Source organism: Bos javanicus, chromosome 13, assembly GCF_032452875.1.
Source record: "Bos javanicus breed banteng chromosome 13, ARS-OSU_banteng_1.0, whole genome shotgun sequence".
NCBI classification, from domain to species: Eukaryota; Metazoa; Chordata; class Mammalia; order Artiodactyla; family Bovidae; genus Bos; species Bos javanicus.
In genome coordinates this window covers 77,403,242-77,420,787 of record NC_083880.1, presented here as the reverse complement: position 1 = coordinate 77,420,787, position 17,546 = coordinate 77,403,242, and the positions used below count along the sequence as shown (strand labels likewise).

Genomic DNA, 17,546 nt, shown 5'->3' with positions numbered 1-17,546 from the left:
TCCGCCCTCACGACCTCTCTCACCTCGTCTCCTCTCCCTCTCCCTTTTGCTCACCCTGCTTCAACCTCTCTGGCCAACATGTTCCCACCTCAGGCCTTTGCACATGCTGTCGCCTCTGCCTGGAATGCTTTTCCTGCTGATGGCCACATGGCAGCTCCTCCTTATCATTCAAGTCTCCGCTCCAGTGTCACCTCCCCACAGAGGCCCTCCCTGACCCCTGCAGCGGCAATAACTCATCTCATGGGCATCTTCTTTCCCAGTACCCTGCTCCATTTTTCCCTAGCAACAGTCACCACCCAAAATAATCCTCTTGGCTTGCTACTGTTCACTGCATGTCCCTTCCCTCTACAAGGTGGTCAGCTCTACACAAGCTGGGATTTTCGCCCGGTTTGTCCACTGCTGTATCCCTGGAGGTTAAAATGGTACCTGGCATCATTGAACAAATGAATGAGGTCAATCTTAATAAAAACCTCACCATGTTGATATTATTATTCCCTTTTTACAGATGGGGAAACTGAGCCTCAGAGAGGAGTTCCTTGTGTAAATTTTCACAGCCATGTGAGGGATACAAACTCTTTGGCCTCCCTCCAATGAATAACAGCAATAGCTAATTGTAACAGTCCCATAGAATAATCTTATGTTGGGATTTCCCTGGTGGTCCAGTGGTTAAGACTCTGTGCTTCCACTGCAGGGATCCCAAGTTCAGTCCTTGAGTCGGGGAACTAAGATCCTACACATACATGGCGTGGCAAAAAAGGAAAAAAGAAGTCTTGAGCTGAAGTCTTCCTCTCAGTTTCTCTTTTTTTTTAATGAGCCACTAACGTTCACTGAACCCTTACTGTGCGCCAGCCATTATCTCAGTGAATCTTCAGTGAAGTAGGAACTGCTTATCCCCATTGCGGAGATGAAGAAATTGAGAAGCTCGGAGAGGTTAAATAACTTGTCCAAGATCTCACAGCTGGAAAAATCAAGAAGCTGGGATTGAAATGCAGGTCTAGTTCGTAACCAGTGCATTCTAGTACCTCCATCTCACTGGACCTAGTTTGTTCATTCATTGTTTTTAAATTCACTTATCCCACTTTCTGCTTATATGTGACAAATAAGTGAAGGCAGGCTCACTGTTAAAGAAAGTGGATGAAAATCCATATTATAGAGTCTCCCCGATAATGACGATCTGGCAAGATCATCATTGTTTTTAACCTCACATTACTATTGAAAGATCACAGCTGGAGGAGAAGCATCAGTTTAGCTCTTGGGCTTGCATTATTAATACTATCTCCAAGCGGTTGTTTCTTTGCGAGGATCTTTGTAAGCCATTTATCTTTGTCTGTGGTCTTCCCTTGTGGCTCAGCTGCAATGTGGGAGACCTGGGTTCGATCTCTGGGTTGGGAAGATCCCCTGGAGAAGGGAAAGGCTACCCACTCCAGTATTCTTGCCTGGAGAATTCCATGGACTGTGTAGTCCATGGGGTGGCAAAGAGGCAGACACGACTGAGTGACTTTCATTTTCACTCTTATCTTTGTCTTCAAGGAATAGTTTGGTTAACACCAGAGTATAGAGGACTTCCCAGGTGGTGCTTGTGGTAAAGAACCCACCTGCCAACGCAGGTAGACGTAAGAGAAGAGGATTCAGTCCCTGGGTGGGGACAATCCCCTGGAGGAGGGCAGGGCCTGGAGAACCCCATGGGCAGAGGAGCCTGGCGGGCTGCAGGCCATGGGGTCGCCAGAGTCGGACATTGAATGACTAAGCACACAGGACACAGTGTAAGGAATCTGGACTCCAGCTCCACCAGGTGGATTCGGATACCCGAGATCATGCTGCAGTGCGTACACACACACACTCTCATGACTCTACGTCAAAGTTTATTCCTGACTCGTGCCATTTCCACCAAGGAACCAGTAACAATCCCGCACATCTCTCTTCTAAGTGGTGACTTGAGAATCCAGTAGCCCCATCCTCTCAACATGAGACCTCCGTTCCTGCAGCAACAGATCCTCAGTGGATATTGTGTGAGGAAGATCAGAGATGTGAAGACACTTGGCTTGAGAATGCCTGTGCTAAGTCGCTTCAGTCGTGTCCGACTCTTTGCAACCCCATGGGCCGTAGCCCACCAGGCTCCTCTGTCCATGGGATGCTCCAGGCAAGAATACTGGAGTGGGTTGCCATTTCCTTCTCCAGGGAATCTTCCCAGCCCAGGAACTGAACCCGTGTCTCTTAAGTGTTCTGCTTGGCAGGCGGGTTCTTTAGCATAGTGCCACCTGGGAAGCCCTAAGAATGCCCGGCCAGAATTAACAAGCAGGCCTCTCGACTATCCTCACATCCATTTTACTTCAATATGAATCTCTAGAAAGACTAAAATGCTACATGAAAAGGAACTATTGTCAAGCCGCCCAAATGCCTCTTTCTAAATGTGTATTAGAGGAACTCCCTGGCAGTCTAGTGGTTAAGACTCTGTGCTTTTGCTGCCCAGGGTCCAGATTCAATTCCTGGTCGGGAAGCTGAGATGCCACAAACCATGCAGCACAGCCAAAAATAAAAAAGAGTAAAAGAAAAAATATATTGGCCATTAACCAGCAAATCTGGCTATTGTCAAGAATGACCACTATGGACCATCATTCTGACATTAGCCAGAGTAGTACCCAAAATCTCAGCTTCCAGACTGACACATTTAGCTTCTTCTAGCAACCGAGCCACCTCGGCCAAGCTCTTAGACACGATCCTTCCCACCCCCATCCTACCAGACTCAGCAGGCAAGGGGACAGGTTTGGGGCTCAGCAGAGCCTGTGGACACTGTCCTGGTTCAACATCTCGTACATGCCTTGTTTTTTATTCCAAACGTTGCTCTCTGCAGCGGAGATGGACTGATGCCATTCATCACTGTTAAGACTGACAGTCCCTTCTTCAGCTCCTCCTCCCTCAGCAGATATCAGGACTTGGCGATCACTCAGGCAGGAAGGACATTGCCCCACATTTTTACCCATCACCTCCTCCTCCTACCAAGATCGGAGTCAAGTTGCCTCCTCCATCTGAGGCATTGTCCTTGGATGAGCAGGACGTTGTAACATCACCAGCTTCTAGAATTCCTGCTTTGGCAAAGCTCGTGGGAACTGAGCTGACCTGTTAGGAAGACCCAACCCAGAGCTTGTTGGGAAGAGAGAGGTCCTCTAGGGGAGATGGTTCAAGTGAGGGCATATATTAAAAACATCACCCAGACCCCAGGATGGTAGGATAAGATGGTAGGAATGGCACTTGGTTTCTAAAGAAAAGGGGGGATGCTTCAAAGTCTAGTAGATGTTTAACCTGCCTCTGCCCCTTTCCTGTCTCTTTGGATATTGTCTTTCCAAGCCTCAGTTTTCCCAACTATGAAATGGAGAGAGGGGACACAGCACACCCTGCAGGTTGTGTGGGGGATGAAAATGACATCCTTTATTCCATAATGTATGGAGCACCTACGGTGTACTCTGAGGATTCAAGTTTGAGAAAAGTCAGACACAAGCCCTGTCCCCTGGTTGCTTACATTCTACAGAGGAGACGCTACTGTAAGATTGCCACTTGGACAGCATCGTGAGGAGAAGGACGTGGGACTGTTAGAGCCTGTGATGAGGGATTTGACCTGGTCTGGGATGGCTTCCCTGAGAACGTGGTGCCTGAGCTAAGAAAGAGGATGTGGAGTTAACCTGGCAGAGAGGAGGGAAAAACATTCCAGGCAGAAGGAACAGCGAGGGCAAAGTCCTTATAGTAAGAAGGATCATGGAGACTACGAGAGACCAAAGAAAGGGTAATGTGTCTGAGATGAGAAACCAAAGGGGAACGTGGAACAAGCCGAGGCTGGAGACTTAGGCAGGGTTTAGGCTAAGCGACTGTAACTATGAGACCCAAAAGCACAGGGGTTCAGTAAGATGGCTGTTAGGAAGAGTTGGCAAACTTTTCCAGTAAAGGGCTGTTCTATGGCTGGAATTAGCTTCCATCTCAGATCCGAGATAGCTGCTCCAGCTCTGCCCATCGCATCTGCCTCCCCTCCAGCAAGAAGGAGGAGGAGAGAGGGCAAGCATCATTTTTGCTCACATTCCACAGGACAAGCTTAGTCACATGGCCATATCTAACCACAGGGGAAGCTGGGAAATGTAGTCTTCATTCTGTGTAGCCTTTTGTCCTGCTAAAACTCTTACAGTGAATGAAGGGAAGGATAGCTATTGGGGACATCTAGTAGTCTTTGCCACAATGGGCCAGAGTGGCTTTGGGGACACCAGAAAGAGGTCTGTTTGCAGTGGTCCAGTGGGAGGTGATGGTGACTTGGGACACGGTCATGGCTTAGCAGGTGGAGAGAATGGAACAGATCTAAGATGTTTGTGAACCCGAATGAACACTCGACGATGGTTTGGATATGGAGGCAAAGGATAGAGTTGGATGTGGCAAATATGACCCCTAAGTCCCTGGTTTGTGCAATTAGATGCAGGTCTTGTCTGGAAAGTTCTTTGTATACGGTAGCAGGTCAGTTAAGTGTAGCTGCTTTCAGTGAGTCCAGGATGGCAAACCCAACACCTACAGAGACCTGACAAGATAATGAAACGGGTGAAGAGGCCTGTGGACCCTGGGGAGCACATGCCCTGTCTAAAGGGGCAGTTGCGCCTTAGCGCCAGCAAGTGGCTGCCATAGGGAAGGCAGGCTGAATGCGTAGGCTCAGCATCTGATGTTCCAAGGGCAATCTGAACATCTGGAGATTTATGTGAACCCTCCGAATTTGGACACTTGGGCAAATAAGTAAAAACAAATTTCTCAGCCCCAAGGCCTCCGGTTTACGATGCCTGGGACACCCCCCAGCAATACCACCGCACCCTGTTTACGCCTTTGTGACGTGGTTGCCTTCTCACGGTGAAGCCCTCTGTTGCCTGGCTCAGCCTCAGGCTCTCATCCTCTGCCATCCCCACATTCCTGTCTCTTGTGCCCATGAGCGCCTCCTGCAGGCTCCTGACTCCCTTTTCTCACCAGACCCCCACCAGAGGCCCCTGCCTCTAGAGAAGACAGTCAAAACCATCAGCCTGCTCCCAATCCCCTTAATCGGATCTGCACCAGTGACCCTTCTGATTAAAACTCCCCATCTGTAATCCCCCTTTAAAGCTGGGGAAGCGGAAACACCATAATAGGAGAGCAAGGCTCGATGGTCCGGAAACTGCTACCTCCTACCTCCTTGAAAATGTCTTGGAGAGAAACACAGACCTGAGCTGGGAGTCCCAGATCTAATCTTTGCAAGTTGTGTTGCCCTGGAAAAGTCACTGCATTCTCTGAGTCTCCTTTTCATTCATTTGCTTGTTCATTTCCTTAACTATTTAGGGAGCACCTGCTCTGTGCCAAGGCACCATTTCAGGAACTGGAAATACAACAGTACCAGACAAGCCTGGGCCCTCCTGCAGCTGACATTCTATTGCAGGACACAAAGGGGAAAATTCCAGCACAGCAAGATCAATGCTGTGAAAGGAGAAATTCAGGGGCTGCGAGAGTCCCGAGGGTGGACATTCTCAACCTACACGTAGGGGTCAGAGAAGGTTCACTGGAGTTTCGATGGGCAGTAGGAATCAGCCAGGAGAAGTGGAGGAGAGGGACTTCCCCGTTGGTCCAGTGGTTAAGAATTCATCTTCCAATGCAGTGGATACAGGCTCAATGCCTAGTCGGGGAACTAAGATCCCGTATGCCTCAGAGCAACTAAGCCCACGTGACATAACCAAGACATGAAGCAGCCAAGTAAATAAATAAATGTAAGTAATTAAATATTTTTTAAAAAGAGGTGGGCGAGAAAGGGCACTCCAGGCAGAGGCAAGTATCTGGAGGTGTGAGCAACCATGGCAGAGCGGCTCGAGACTTGAGAAGTGAACGAGGTTTTGCCGGGATTCATTGTGGGATATGCAATGGGAAATGGAGAGAATGGTCTGTAGAGAGAAGGAAGGTGGTCTTGAGACAAAATCCAGATCTCCTTGTTGCGCCTCCTGCCTCTCTGACCTCATCTGCTCCCACCCTCCACGTAGCTCATGCAGCCCCACCCACACTGAGCTTCTTTCTGTTGCCTGATATGCCAAGTTCATTCCCACCCCAGGGCCTTTGCACATGCTGTGCTCCTACCTGGAATGTTCAGATTTTTGAATGACACACTCCTCACCTTCAAGTCTCAGAACCAGGACATCTCCCATGAAAGGCCTGCCCTGACCACCCAACCTTATGTGGACTCCAGTAGTGCTTCTCTGCTTCTCGGTGTGCGTTTCTCAGTAACATGCAGCACATAATACATTTTACTCCTTTATTGCTTTATGGGTTTTTTGGCCTGCCTTTACCTACCAGTCCTTTAAGGCCAGGGAAATTGTCTTTCTTATCCACGTTACATCTCCAGCAAAGAGCATAACACTTAGCAAGTGCTTGGTAAATACATGCCTAATAAATGCCAAGAGATCGGAACTTGATGGGGAGCCATTGCAGGGTTTACAGCAGGGCTGTGGTTAGCTCAGATTTCTGCTTCTCTCCTGTAACCCATCAATGTGATTGTGAGGATTAGAAGCAATGGGACACTCTTTATGGAAAGCAGCCTTTTATTTAACTTATTTGAGGCTTATTTTACATAGCACAGAATTCACCCATTTCCAGTGAGCAATTCGATGACTTTTCAGTAAATTTGCCAAGTTGTACAACCATCATCCTCAATCGATTTCAGAATGTTTTCATCATCCCAATGAGATCCTTCATGCCCATTGACTGATGCCCCTTGTCCCTACCCCGGCAACAGCTAACCTGCCTTCTGTCTCCATAGAGGCACTTCTTCTGGGCACTCCATATACATGGAATCATACACTATGTGGCCTTTTGTATCTGGCTTCTTCTACTCAGCATAATGTTCTCAAGACTCATCCATATTTTATCATGGATCAGCATTCCGTTCCTTTTTATGGCTGAGTAATACTCCATTGTATAGATAGACCGTGGTTTGTTTATCCATCAGCTGATGGACACTTGGTAGTCGTCCTGTGATCAACCACCAGAGGCAAAAAGAAATTCTTTTTAGGATGCCAAAGGCCTGGGTCTAACACCTCTGAGTCCCTCCCTGGGCACTCCAACCTGCTAATCTCTTCTCTCAGAGGACCAAAGCTCCCTTCCACATTTGGTGCAGACAGGTGGGCTGCAGGATTCAGAATCTCTTCGCATGGAGGGAATTTGGGGACAGTCTGCAAATTCTGGTCCTGGTTCCTGCCTCTCTACTCCCTGGGTTCCTGGAGTCCTGCCCAAACCTGATTGGGCTCAGATCCCAAGAAAGTAAGGCTGGAGATGCAGAGGCCTGGTCAGGAGTTTGAGCTGGGTCAGGAGGACTGGGTATGGGCCGCTCCCCAGTCCCTGGGGCCCATCCCAGAGATCAGACCAGCACTGTTCACTGGGGAATTTTCCTACTGGTCCAGTGGTTTAGACTCCACGCTTCCAATGCGGGGGACACAGGTTTGATCCCTGATCGGGGAACTAAGATCCTACATGCCATGTAGTACAGCCAAAAAATAAAACAGAATCACACAGCTTGAAAAAAAATTAAAAGCAAAAAGAACAACTGAGAACTGAGGGGGGGAAAAACACAGCTTAAAAAAATAAAAACAAACAACAACAACAAAAAAAAAACGCTGTTCATCTGGGTTTAAGACTGTTTAGAGGACACTTGCTGCCTTAGCCAGGCACTGGGGTCCACATACCTAGTCCTGGACTTCCAGAAGCCCCCAGTCCAGAAGCTGGGGGAAGGGGGGACAATAAATTACCCAAATAATAATTTAATAACATAAAATATATATTAAGTGATGTGGTTCAGTTCAGTTTAGTTGCTCAGTCATGTCTGACTTTGCGACCCCATAGACTGCGACTCTCCAGGCTTCCCTGTCCATCACCAACTCCCAGAGCTTGTGGTAGGTGCTTAATTACTTTCTTCTCCACTTTAGAGATAGAGAAATGGAGTCTTAGAGAAGGGGAGTGATTTGTCCAAGGCCACACAGCCAGTGGGGAATAATAACAGTAGTGCTCGAAGCCAAGTCCAACCAGCGTATAAATAAGATGCTGTGAAATGATGAAAGCAATAAAGTTGAGCGAAAGGCCTAATGAACCCATTGAATTCTCTTTGCCACCTTGCAGTGGCCATCCTCCCATTCTTACAGACGGAGAAACCGAGGCGCAGAGGGTTTAACTTAAGTTGAAAAGCTCCCCAGTCGGGAAGTCTAACCCTGACCCTAAGGGTTTCAGTGGGTCTGGAAGAGAAAGCAGTCTTGTGGGCAGGGCGAGGAGGGTGGGTCCCACTGTTTAGCACTCAAGATATTTGATGCATGCGTGTACCAAGGCAGGAGGTGGGGCGCGCTCTGATCCTCCCAACCCAAGCCTCAGCCCCTCTCCAGGGTGGGGTGAGCCTCTGCCCTAAGCATCTCAGGCTGAGAGGAGGGGAGGGGAGAGCACATTCTTAGGTACAAAGTAGGGGGAGCCGCCCTAGAATAACAGCACCAAGGACTGTACAATAGGTGGGTGCATAATTCATGCAACTGTCAGCCGACATCAATTATGTGGGCCTCCCCTGGAGTTGTCTGGGGGTTAGAAACTGGAGCAGGCTTCCCTTGCCAGCCTCTGGGGGAAACCAGACCTCCCAGTTCTTAAAGCGGCAGACTCTCCAGGATCTGCTCCGTCCCCTGCAGCCGCCCTCGGCCTTGGGGCCCAGAGTCAGAGACAGCAGTGCCTCCACATGGAGGGAGGACTCAACCCAAGGTCCCCGGCAGGCCGCCCTGGAAGGTCAGACCCTCCATGCCCAGCTCTGGGCTGACAAGTCTTTTCCCTCATTCTCCAGCTTCTGAGAAGCTGACTGCTGTATATCCCAGAGTGTCTCAACCTTGGGACTATTAACATCTGGGACCTGATCGTTCTCCGTGGCGGGGGCTGTTCTGTGCATTATAGGATATTTAACAGCATCCTTGTTTCCACCCACCAGCTGCCAGTAACACTCCTCCTCCAAGTCGTGACAACCAAAAATTTCTGCAGAATTTGCCAAATGTCTCCCAGGATGGGGCTGGGGCATACCCAGTTAAGAACCACTGGAAGACCCTCATTTTACAAAGAAGGAAACTGAAGCAAGAAAAGTTGCAGTGTCCAAGGCCTCTTGACTGAAAAATGGCAAAGCTGAATTCCAACTCCAGGGCCCACACAGTTTTTGTGTTTTTTTGACCACACTGCCTGGCTTGCAGAATCTTAGTTCCCCGACCAGGGATTGAACCCAGGCCCCAGGCCTGAGGACACCTAATCAGGGGACTGCCAAGGAATTCCCCCAGGTCCACACTGTTAACCTCAATGTGAGAGTTCCACATGCTTATTCCAATGATCACCTATTTATTTTAATGAATATTTAATACATATATCCTTAGGTATGCAAAATCAGCAGTTTTGCAAAGATCGTTTCTTAGGACAAGGCTAAAATAAAACCAAGGAAGTCGTGTTTACTGTTTTTTATTCTTAAGGAAAGTGCAGTACACGCAGTGGTCGCTTCCCAGGTAGCCCTAGTGGTGAAGAACCTGCCTGCCAGTGCAGGAGATGTAGGAGGTAAGGGTTCGATCCCTGGGTCCCACACCAGTATCCTTGCCTGAAAAATACCATGGGCCGGAGCCTGGTTCAAAGTGCTGCAATGAGTCAGACACGACTGAGCGACTAAGCGAGCAAGCATATAGCACAGGGAGCTCTACTTAATGCTCTGCGGTGACCTGAATGGGAAGGAAGTCCAAAACGGAGGGAATGTATGTTTTTGTGTGACTGACTCATTTTGAAGTACAGTAAAAACTAACCCAACATTGTAAGGCAGCTATACTCCAATAAAAAATTAATGAAAAAACAATAATTTGTTCAGGGATACATACATTTGTATTAAAAACTATACAGAAAAGGGACGAGGATAAAAATTCTGATTATCTCAGGCATGGAGAAGGACACACCGGAAGTGTCAGTGTTATTGCTCCGTGCCCGGTTTTTTGGGTGGTGGGTTCACAGGTGTTGGTTTGAATACAGTTCATAAATGTACATAAATTAGATCTACTTTTGTATGTGTCAGATATGTCACTTTAGAAGGTTACTATAGAATTTTACTTTTTTTAAATTTATTTTTATTGAAATATAGCTGATTTACAATGTTGTCATTCCAGTGTACAGCAAAGTGATTCAATTATGCATATATAATTTTACTTTTTCAGTGAGTGCTAATCAAGAAATTAAAACACAAAAGTTTTCTTTTTACGATATGGAACATGCCAGACAGCTATGCATGCATGCATGCTAAGTCGCTTCAGTTGTGTCCAGCTCTGAGCAACACTATGGACTGTAGCCGGCCAGGTTCCTCTGTCCATGAGATTCTCCAGGCAAGAATACTGGAATGGGTTGCCATGGCCTCCTCCAGGCAGCTAGAGAAAAAAAAAAACAAAAAACAGAAAAAAACCAAAAACAGGAAGGTGGTGGAATAACAGGCTGTGGAAGTTCTGCGTGGCGCGACACTCCCTTTCATCTTCCGAGCTGGCCTAGAAAGACACTAGAGCCCTCCTGCTACCTGTGGTACCCCCAGTGTCTTGCAACATGCCTCAGTCGTCGAAGATGGTTAACAAGCAGTAGCCAAATGGAAAACTGACTCTGATCCTGACCTTTCCATGGGTGCTCCGAGAACTTGAGCCCCAGCCAAGAAATACCATGGGAACCAGCTGTCCTAGGCGCTGGGGGTATAGAGATGACTCTCAGAACCCATCCCTGTCCCCTCCAAAGCTCACAGGTTCTGGGCGGTGATGTGCACACACACACACACATACACACACCTGTCATAGGCTGTGTGTGCTAAGTGCCCCCAAGGCTTGGCAAAATGATGAGGGAGCCCTGTGGATGGAGTGGTTGGCCCCTCCAGGGATGACCCCTGTAGGGAGAGGCCATGTGGGCTGGATTTTAAAAGACAGATTGGAATTCACTGGACAGAGAGGAAGAGGCACAAACCTGCAGAAATGACCAACAATAGCGTGTGATAAGGGAAGCGTGGAGCCTGGATACCTGTGGTAGGAGAGACCAAAGAGAGGAGTCAGAGTTCAACCCAGAGGGACTTGCCAACCACGCGTCCTGATTGCAGATTCATTGCAGGGGCCTGAACCCACTCATGCTCACCCAAACAACACTGGTGTTTGCTTTCAGGATGCGGCAGGCAATTTCAGGTCAAGGGTGAGAAACGAAGACTAGCCAGCGGCTCGGATGCTGGGTGGTCTGGGCTGATAGGGTGGTGTGTGCTGAGCTATTTCACCTGTAATGACAGCTGGCATTTATTAGACATTCACTAGGTGCTGCTGGAAGCTGTCCTGAGTGCTCTGTGTGTGCTAACCCATTTAATTTCACAGCAGCTCTCTGAGGTAGATACTGTTATTATCATCCCATTTTGCAGATGGAGAAACTGAGGCTTAGAGAGGTTAAATGCCTGGCTCAAGGTAAGAAAGTGGAAGCTCTGAGACTTGAACCCGAAACAGCCTGACAGCAGAGCCCAAGCTCTTAACTGCAGCCCTCTCCACCCTTTTTCAAATCCCCTGTGTCCTCTCTGCCCCTTTTTCTCTGCCTCTTCCCTTTAATCCCTGGCTTCTCTCAAAGTTCAGCTTTCTCTGATTTTTTTTTTAATGTCTTTTCTGATCCCCTACAACTTGGGAAAAAGTTGCTTGAGGCTTGGGCTTATCATGAAGCTGGTTCAGGCCTAGGTGGTACTCAACCATTTAATTCAGAGGCTCACCATCCTCGTAACCTACCCTCCCCTGGATCCTTGAACTCAAATCTCCCATGGTGGACTGGTTCGGCCCAGCCTGGATTTTCTGTCCACCCCTGAGTCATTCAGCAGTAGTCAGGATCAAATAATACAGGCATGGAGCCCTCACCCCCACCCCCAGCTCTTCAGCAGAGGCAGAAGAAAGAGAGGGGCAAGCCTATGAGAAGAGGACAGTTTTGGGGAGGAGTGAGGAGGGCTGATAGATAAGTTTAGGAGTTTCGATTTTCTCCTGAAGAGGCCTGGAAATTATTAAGCAGGAGAGTGATGTGATTGGATTTGTATTTTTGAAAAAAAAAAAAAGACCCCAGAGCAATGTGTTACATCTGTTTGCATTTCTGCCTAAGCTGTAGTCTAGCCTAGGTTCTATTAATTTCTATAAACATCCAGTGAGCCCAAATATCTGGAGGAGACCCTTTTCTCTTTTTTAAAAATGTATTTATTCATTTTATTTTTGGCTGTGCTGGGTCTTGGTTGTTATGCAGACTTCTCTCTGGTTGCAGAGGGCAGAGGCTGCTCTCTCGTTGTGGTATGCAGGCTTCTCATTGCAGAGGCTTCTCTTATTGCTGAGCATGGGCTCCAGAGCTCTCGGGCCTCAATAGTTGCAGCGAGTGGGCTCATAAATTGGGGTTCCTGGACTGCAGAGCGCTCCAGCCCAGCTTCTCTATGCCATGTGGGATCCTCCTGGACCAAGGATCAAACCCACGTCCTCACTACGGGCAGGCAGGCTCTCTACCACTGAGCCACCAGGGAAGCCCCCAGATCCTCTTCTTGATTCAGGGAACTCAAAAGTAGTTAAACTGTGATCCTTAGCCTCAAAAATTCATAGTCATACTCTGGAATTACTAACATGAGACCAGGATATCTATGCCTCCCTGAAAATCATCTGCAAAATCTTGAGTGTTTAGCAAAAAGGTCTGTAGTTTTTATCTCATTTCTAACATAACCTTAAGAGCTCATGTACTGGGGGCAGACAAACCCAGGTAAATATCCTGGCTCTGCAGCTGACTAGCTTTGGAAGCCTAGGTTTCCTCATCTCTTCTCTGGAGGTACAATACAATAATGGGATTGTTGTAAGAATGAAATAAGGGGACTTTCCTGGTGGTCCCATAGCAGGGGATCCAGGTTTGATCCCTGGTCAGGAAACTAGGTCCCACATGCCCCAACAAAGGCCTGGAACAGCCAACTAAATAAATATTTTTTTTAAAAGAGAATGAAATGAGCTTCATGGAAAGTGACTAGCACAGTGCCTAGCATACAATGAACACTTGATAAAGGGTAACTTATTATCATTAGTCGGAGAAGGCAATGGCACCCCACTCCAGTACTCTTGCCCAGAAAATCCCATGGATGGAGGAGCCTGGTGGGCTGCAGTCCGTGGGGTCACTAAGAGTCGGACACGACTGAGCGACTTCACTTTCACTTTTCACTTTCATGCATTGGAGAAAGAAATGGCAACCCACTCCAGTGTTCCTGCCTAGAGAATCCCAGGGACCAGGGAGCCTGGTGGGCTGCCGTCTATGGGGTCGCACAGAGTTGGACACGACTGAAGCGACTTAGCAGCAGCAGCAGCATTATCATTAGTATCATGTCAGGAAAGTGGTACCCCAGTCCATAATAGTTATGAACCACTGGTCTAGATCACGAGACAACAAACTATGACCTTCAGGTCAAATTCAATCCACTGCCAGTTTTTATAAATAAAGTTTTATTGAAACAGCTATGTTCATTCATTTTTATGCTACAGCTGCAGAGTTAAGTGGTGGCAACCAAGAATTCATGGGCTTCAAGGTCTTAAATATTTACTATTTCTCCCTTTATAGACAAATTTGACAGACCTTTGGGCTTGATGATTAGTTTTAAACCATTTAAATTATCTGGATATCAGTTTCCAAGTCTAGGGCTTCCCTGGTAGCTCAGAGGTTAAAGTGTCTGCCTGCAATGCGGGAGACCTGGGTTTGATCCCTGGATCAGGAAGATTCCCTGGAGAAGGAAATGGCAACCCACTCCAGTATTCTTGCCTGGAGAATCCCATGGACGGAGGAGGCTGATGGGCTACAGTCCATGGGGTCGCAGAATTGGACACAACTAAGTGACTTCAATTCACTTCACTTCACTTTACTTCCAAGTCTATGTGATAAATGGATTTGAATAAATAACCTTTTATCTCAAACATCCAGCCATTAGCTAATTGATGAGATATGAAAATGCTCTTGAGAGTTGAGGAATGTCCTGCAGACCCAGAGTATTAGGATAACCATCCCATTGGTGGTTGTTAACTAAATTCCACTCTCTTCTCCTCACAGATCCTTGCCATAATTTCCATCATGTTCATCGTCCTCTCCACTATTGCCCTGTCTCTCAACACCCTGCCTGAGCTGCAGAGCCTTGATGAGTTCGGCCAGACCACAGACAACCCCCAGCTGGCCCATGTGGAGGCCGTGTGCATCGCATGGTTCACCATGGAGTACCTATTGAGGTTCCTCTCCTCCCCCAAAAAGTGGAAGTTCTTCAAGGGCCCGCTCAATGCCATTGACTTACTGGCCATTCTGCCGTATTATGTCACCATCTTCCTCACTGAATCCAACAAGAGCGTGCTGCAGTTCCAGAACGTCCGCCGTGTGGTCCAGATCTTTCGGATCATGCGTATTCTCCGCATCCTTAAGTTGGCACGTCACTCCACTGGCCTCCAGTCCTTGGGCTTCACCCTGCGGAGGAGCTACAATGAGCTGGGCTTGCTCATCCTCTTCCTTGCCATGGGCATCATGATCTTCTCCAGCCTTGTCTTCTTTGCCGAGAAGGATGAGGATGACACCAAGTTCAAAAGCATCCCGGCCTCTTTCTGGTGGGCCACCATCACCATGACAACCGTTGGGTATGGAGACATCTACCCCAAGACTCTCCTGGGGAAAATTGTGGGGGGTCTCTGCTGCATCGCAGGAGTCTTGGTGATTGCTCTTCCCATCCCCATCATTGTCAATAACTTCTCTGAGTTTTATAAAGAGCAAAAGAGGCAGGAGAAAGCCATCAAACGGAGAGAAGCTCTGGAGAGAGCCAAGAGGAATGGCAGCATTGTATCCATGAATATGAAGGATGCATTCCCCCGGAGCATCGAGATGATGGACATTGTGGTTGAGAAAAATGGAGAGAATGTGGGTCAGAAAGACAAAGTGCAAGATAATCACTTGTCTCCCAGCAAATGGAAATGGACCAAGAGGACACTGTCTGAAACCAGCTCTAGCAAATCCTTTGAAACCAAGGAGCAGGGATCCCCTGAGAAAGCCAGATCATCTTCTAGTCCTCAGCACCTGAACGTCCAGCAGTTGGAAGACATGTACAACAAGATGGCCAAGACCCAATCTCAACCCATTCTTAATACTAAGGAGTCAGCCACCCAGAGCAAACCAAAGGAAGAACTTGAAATGGAGAGTATCCCCAGCCCCGTGGCCCCTCTGCCTACTCGTACAGAAGGGGTCATTGACATGCGAAGCATGTCAAGCATCGATAGCTTCATTAGCTGTGCCACAGACTTCCCTGAAGCCACCAGATTCTCCCACAGCCCTTTGGCATCGCTTCCCAGCAAAACCGGAGGTGGCATGGCCCCAGAGGTTGGCTGGCGGGGAGCTCTGGGTGCCACTGGTGGTAGGTTTGTGGAGGCCAACTCCGCCCCTGATGCCAGCCATCACTCCACTTTCTTCATCGAGAGCCCCAAGAGTTCCATGAAGACCACCAACCCCTTGAAGCTTCGAGCTCTTAAAGTCAACTTCATGGAGGGCGATCCCAGTCCATTAGTCCCCATTCTGGGGATGTACCATGACCCTCTTAGGAACCGGGGGGGTGCTGCGGCAGCTGTGGCAGGGCTGGAGTGTGCCAGCCTCTTGGACAGGCCTGTGCTGAGTCCAGAGTCCTCCATCTACACCACAGCGAGTGCTCGGACACCCCCCCGGTCGCCCGAGAAACACACAGCAATAGCATTCAACTTCGAAGCAGGTATCCACCAGTACATTGATGCGGACACAGATGACGAAGGGCAAGTCCTCTACAGTGTGGACTCCAGCCCTCCCAAGAGCGTCCATGGGAACACTAGTCCCAAGTTCAGTGTCGGGACAAGGTCCGAGAAGAACCACTTTGAAAGCTCCCCCTTACCCACCTCCCCTAAGTTCTTAAGGCAGAACTGTATTTACTCTACAGAAGCATTGACTGGAAAAGCTCCCAGTGGTCCAGAAAAGTGCAAACTTGAGAACCACATCTCCCCGGACGTCCGCGTGTTGCCAGGGGGCGGAGCCCACGGAAGCTCACGGGATCAGAGCATCTGAACCACCCCGACGCGGAGGAGAGACTTCTGGCAGGGTCCAAAGAGGGGTGCTGCTCAGCTCACCTGCCGCGGAGGTTTTCTGCATGAACTCTGAAACAGAAAGGCTCTGCAAAGCCCCCAGAAATAAGAGAGACTCCAGAAGAAGCTCCCGTAAAACCCCGAGAGCTGTTAACGGGTCCATCAGAAGCAAAGCCGGCCAAGCCGTGGGGTACGGCGCCTCCTTGTAACAGCTCTGCTGCTCTCTTTGGAAGACGACAAGAACAGAGCTCGCAGCCACCACTACCACGTTCCAGACACCGCCGAGGCCACCTACTCCTCATTCTTTTCTCATGGCTCTCCACCACAGCCTCCGAGGGCAACATCTTCATCCCTCCTGGCTTCTGCTGAAGAAGGATGCTGGAACAGGTGGCCGGTGTTCGAAGAGTGGGTTGACCGTTTTGGTTTTGGGTGTTGCCTGGCCACCTCTAGGAACTCCTGTCCGTCACCTGCTGGATGGATCCCACCGTTAGAAGGCTACCGGGGATGCTCACAACCTGGGGAAAGCTGCACCGTAAGCCGGGATCCCAGCGCAAAACCCTTCCTCAAATGTCTTCATTGACTTCAGTATTCCATAGTACCTGAGATTTTATTTTGAGATATCATCAGGGTGAGTTGCACCACTTGTACTCAATTCTAATTGCCCCCTGGCAATCTGGAAAGGGTTCAGAAGGCGGGTGCTCAGGCAACAGTATGAACTCTGAGCACTGCTTTAGGGTGGAGAAGGAAAATGCTTTCTGTACATCGCTAGGGTAGACTCAAAAGATATGCAAGTGTCAAATATGCAAAAGAATAGCTTATTCAAAGCGACTGTATGTTACCGAAGAACAGAATAAAATCTGTTTGTTTTTTTAACCTGAAAAAAAACAAAAGGAAAAAAAAACTCCCCAATTGAAATGCCCAGTTCAGACTTTTGAATCCTTCCTGCTGAGGCAGGGAAAGTACTTATTATAATAGAATTTCTTTTTTGTTTCCTGTGGTATTTAAGTTTTAAGAAAAAAGTTAAAATAAAAAGCACTTTATGTTTTTCAAAAAAAATAGGTTTTACCAGGGACAGTGTCAACATCTCGCACTTTAAAACGAGCATGATTTCCCGTGGGCCACTTCACTGGGACTACAGCTGAGTTTTTGCTCCAGGCGTGTGTCTGGCCACGGTGGGTGATACTGTGCTGGTATTGCTGTCAAAGTCTGTGGGCTCCTTCCCTGCCCCCCTCAAGCTTCCCCTTAACCCTCTTGCATCAGAAAGGGTACTTGGCCCTTGCATGGGGTCCTGTGCTTAAGTCATGTGTATAGGAAGCACGAGCATCTCAGAAGAATGATGTAGATGGTTGGGCATTGGGTGTTTTACTCTGTTCTCTTTCTTGTCCACCAGGGGTGGGTGTG

At 48.4% G+C, this 17,546-nt stretch overlaps 1 protein-coding gene across 1 annotated transcript in view; it reads left to right on the top strand.

The window, feature by feature from the left end:
- The window catches only part of KCNB1 (potassium voltage-gated channel subfamily B member 1), a 110,092-nt gene extending 93,026 nt beyond the window's left edge, over nucleotides 1-17,066 (top strand). The window contains exon 2 of the mRNA XM_061437917.1: nucleotides 14,119-17,066. Within this exon, the coding sequence (XP_061293901.1) occupies nucleotides 14,119-16,128 (2,010 nt within the window). The 3' untranslated portion in view covers nucleotides 16,129-17,066. The remainder of the gene's footprint in view (nucleotides 1-14,118) is intronic.
- The last annotated feature ends 480 nt before the right edge of the window (nucleotides 17,067-17,546 follow it).